At 40.5% G+C, this 3679-nt stretch overlaps 1 protein-coding gene across 1 annotated transcript; it reads left to right on the top strand.

The window, feature by feature from the left end:
• The first annotated feature begins 1546 nt into the window (after window positions 1-1546).
• LOC131624045 (uncharacterized) lies at window positions 1547-3136 on the top strand. Its single transcript, XM_058895040.1, has 3 exons — window positions 1547-1684; window positions 1760-2437; window positions 2645-3136. The coding sequence occupies exons 1-3, from the start codon at window positions 1547-1549 to the stop codon at window positions 3134-3136; spliced, it is 1308 nt and encodes a 435-aa protein (XP_058751023.1).
• The last annotated feature ends 543 nt before the right edge of the window (window positions 3137-3679 follow it).

Raw genomic sequence — 3679 nt, forward strand, 5'->3', positions numbered from 1 at the left:
CAAAGCAAGGCTAGTTGCTCAAGGATACACTCAAGTTGAAGGAATTGACTTTGATGAAACCTTTGCTCCTGTTGCTAGACTTGAGTCAATTAGATTACTGCTAGGAGTTGCTTGTATTCTAAAATTCAAACTATACCAGATGGATGTGAAGAGTGCTTTCTTGAATGGATACTTGAGTGAGGAAGTTTATGTGGAGCAACCTAAAGGTTTTGCTGATCCAAACCATCCTGACTATGTGTACAAACTAAGAAAAGCTCTTTATGGCCTGAAACAAGCCCCTAGAGCTTGGTATGAGAGACTAACTGAGTTTCTTACTAGTAATGGGTACAGGAAAGGAGGGATAGATAAAACTCTTTTTGTTAAAGATGAAGGAGGAAAGATCCTGATTGCTCAAATCTATGTGGATGATATTGTGTTTGGTGGGATGTCAGACAAGATGACTAGACATTTTGTTGATCAGATGCAATCAGAATTTGAAATGAGCCTAGTTGGAGAATTAACTTATTTTCTTGGGCTGCAAGTTAAACAGATGGAAGACTCAATCTTTCTCTCTCAGAGTAAGTATGCTAAAAACATTGTCAAAAAGTTTGGAATGGAAAATGCTACTCACAAAAGAACACCAGCTCCTACTCACTTAAAATTGTCCAAAGATGAAAAGGGAACTAGTGTTGATCAAAGTTTATACAGAAGCATGATAGGAAGCCTGCTGTATCTCACAGCCAGTAGACCTGATATTGCTTTTGCTGTTGGGGTGTGTGCTAGGTATCAAGTAGATCCAAAGATCAGTCATATCAACCAAGTCAAGAGGATCCTGAAATATGTGAATGGTACTTGTGAGTATGGAATGCTCTACTCTCATGGGTGTGAACCTATTCTCACTGGATATTGTGATGCAGATTGGGCTGGAAGTGCTGATGACAGAAAAAGTACTTCAGGAGGATGTTTCTTCTTGGGGAATAATCTTATTTCATTGTTCAGCAAGAAACAAAATTGTGTGTCTTTATCCACTGCAGAGGCAGAATACATTGCAGCAGGAAGTAGTTGCTCTCAGCTTGTTTGGATGAAACAAATGTTAATAGAATACAATGTCACACAAGATGTCATGACATTATATTGTGACAACATAAGTGCCATTAACATTTCAAAGAATCCCATTCAGCATAGCAGGACCAAGCACATTGATATTAGACACCACTACATTAGAGATCTTGTTGAGGATAAAATAATTGCCTTGGAACATGTTGCTACAAATCTTCAACTGGCTGACATTTTCACAAAAGCCTTAGATGCAAATCAATTTGAAAATCTAAGAAGTAAACTAGGCATTTGTCTTTGTGAAGGATTATAGCAATTAACCGGGTGTGGGGCCAACATTATTTCTCTCTCCAAATATTTGCTATCATTACACATTAAAGTGTATTTTCCCCCTCTTTTACAATTTGTCCAAACGGTTTCCATTCCCCCAAAACCTATCTTCAGCACTCACGCTACCTCTCTGTGTCGTTGCATTCACAAACCTTTCCCCAGCATTCCATTTTCTCTCACCATGTCTCATAGTTCTCCCTCAAAGAAATCGTCTCCTCCCTCTGAAACAGCATCAGGATCTAGGGCACCAAATGTGGTGAGTGATCAAGATGTTGTGTTGAATGTTGTGCCATTAAACACTGTTCCTGCTACCGATCCTGTTCGTAGTCTACCAAGAAAGATGCATGCAAGAAAATCAACTGGTGGATCTGTTCCAGAAACCTTTTCTGCTCAGGGTAGAGAGGGCTCTGCTTATGTTCACAATGCGATCGCAGGTATTGTCACAAGAATCTTGAATGAAGGGCACAAGGTTGATGGAATATCTGTTCCTCTAGCCCAAATTCCTGCCTCTGAGAACAGCAAAGATGATCAAGATAATCAAGATGATGCTAGCAAAGATCAGGATGATGTTGAGACATCTGTTGATAACAATGATGAGACCCCTGGTGCCAAAGATGTTGAGACATCTGAAGCTATCAATGTTGAAACATCTGGTACTAAAGATGCTGAGATTCTTGAACCTGAGAAAGCTGAAGAGGTTCCTGTTGCTCCTTCTAAAGAAACTCTTAATGAAGGCACTACTGTGCATGATGTGGTGAATCTGGATGATCTGGATGATTCTATTGACATTGCTGATGATGAGCTCATCTCTAGCATCTCTCATAGAGTCAAGACTCGTAAGGGCAAACAGGTTTGTGATCAAGATTTCTCTAAACCTCAAGTTACTCATCAAAAGAAGGTCACTATAAAGAAGATCAAGAAGGTCCTTGCTGAACCTTCAACCACTGGGAGCAAGATTGCTGTGAAGAAGAGGAAGGAAAAAAGTGTTTCTGCCCCTGAAGACGATGTCTTAAGTGATGTCCCTGACATCCCATCAAAGAAGAAGATTGTTGTCACAAAATCCTCCACAAAGGTTCGTGATGTTCCCTTGGACAACATTTACTTGCACTATGCTTCAAATGCCATACAGTGGAAGTTTGTTTATCAAAGAAGGCTGGCTCTAGAAAGAGAATTAGCAAATGATGCTCTGGAATGTCAAGAGGTCATGAAGCTCATCAAGTCTGCAGGTTTGATTAAGACTGTTACTCATTTTTCAAAGTGCTATGAAATGCTTGTGAAGGAATTTATTGTGAATTTGTCTCAAGATTGTGGTGATGGAGGAACTGATGATTTTCATAAGGTGTATGTTAGAAGAAAGTGTATAGATTTTTCCCCTGCTGTTATCAACCTATATCTAGGTAGAGATGCTGAGGCTCAACCTGAGCTTGAAGTAACTGACAATGAAGTATGCAATGTTATCACTGGTGGTAAGGTCAAGAAATGGCCCATAAAGAGTAAATTGTCTGCTAGTCTTTTGAATGGCAGGTATGCCTTGCTGCACAAAATTGGTGCTGCAAACTGGGTGCCTACCAATCACACTTCTACCATTGCTGTTGGCCTAGGTAAATTCATTTATGCTGTGGGAACCAAGACAAAATTTGACTATGGGACCTACATATTTGATCAAACTATGAGGCATGCTGGTACCTCTGCTACCAAGCTCCCCATTGCATTCCCATCTCTGATATGTGGGATAATCCTCAAGCAACACCCTGGAATTCTGAAAAAGTAAAGATTCTGTATGTAAGAGGGAGAGTGCTTTGTCTTTTCACTACAAGCTGCTCCAGAGGTCTGATGACATGACATCTGCTGGGACATCACAACCCAGCAAGTCTGTGAACAAAGCCCTTCTTATTGCTGAGCTGAAAGAGACTTGTAAGGAGTTGGACAACAGGAAGATGAAGCTTGAAAAGCTCATCCAAAGTCTTGAGCAGTCTACAGATGATGATCTTGCTGGTGGAAGGGATGGTGACAATATGGATGAAGACAAAGGTGCTGATAGTGGGGCTGAGGAAGAGGATGAGGATGTTGAGGGCTCTGAGGATACTGGGAGTAGTGATGCTGATGAAGAGACTAGTAGCTCAAGTGATGACAATACTGGTGGCTCTAGTGATGAAGACAGTGATGGGTCTGATGATTAGCTCTGATTCTGTTTGTGTTTGGCTCCTTTTGTGGCTAAAAAGGGGGAGTAATGGTTGTTTTGGTGGTTTTGGTTTTTTTTTGTTGATCTTTTTGGTTGATGGATATGGTTGTATTGTTGTTTTCTTATATTTTG

The sequence above is a fragment of the Vicia villosa genome, unplaced genomic scaffold (assembly GCF_029867415.1).
Source record: "Vicia villosa cultivar HV-30 ecotype Madison, WI unplaced genomic scaffold, Vvil1.0 ctg.000101F_1_1_1, whole genome shotgun sequence".
In the NCBI taxonomy this organism is placed as follows: domain Eukaryota; kingdom Viridiplantae; phylum Streptophyta; class Magnoliopsida; order Fabales; family Fabaceae; genus Vicia; species Vicia villosa.

Bases quoted from the DNA above. Each gene is read 5' to 3' on its own strand.
- LOC131624045 (XM_058895040.1), top strand. From the start codon at position 1,547: ATGTCTCATAGTTCTCCCTCAAAGAAATCGTCTCCTCCCTCTGAAACA. The intron at 1,685-1,759 runs GTTCGTAGTCTA...TTTTCTGCTCAG, and splicing joins CTGTTCCTGCTACCGATCCT to GGTAGAGAGGGCTCTGCTTA. The intron at 2,438-2,644 runs GTTCGTGATGTT...ATGCTTGTGAAG, and splicing joins TCACAAAATCCTCCACAAAG to GAATTTATTGTGAATTTGTC.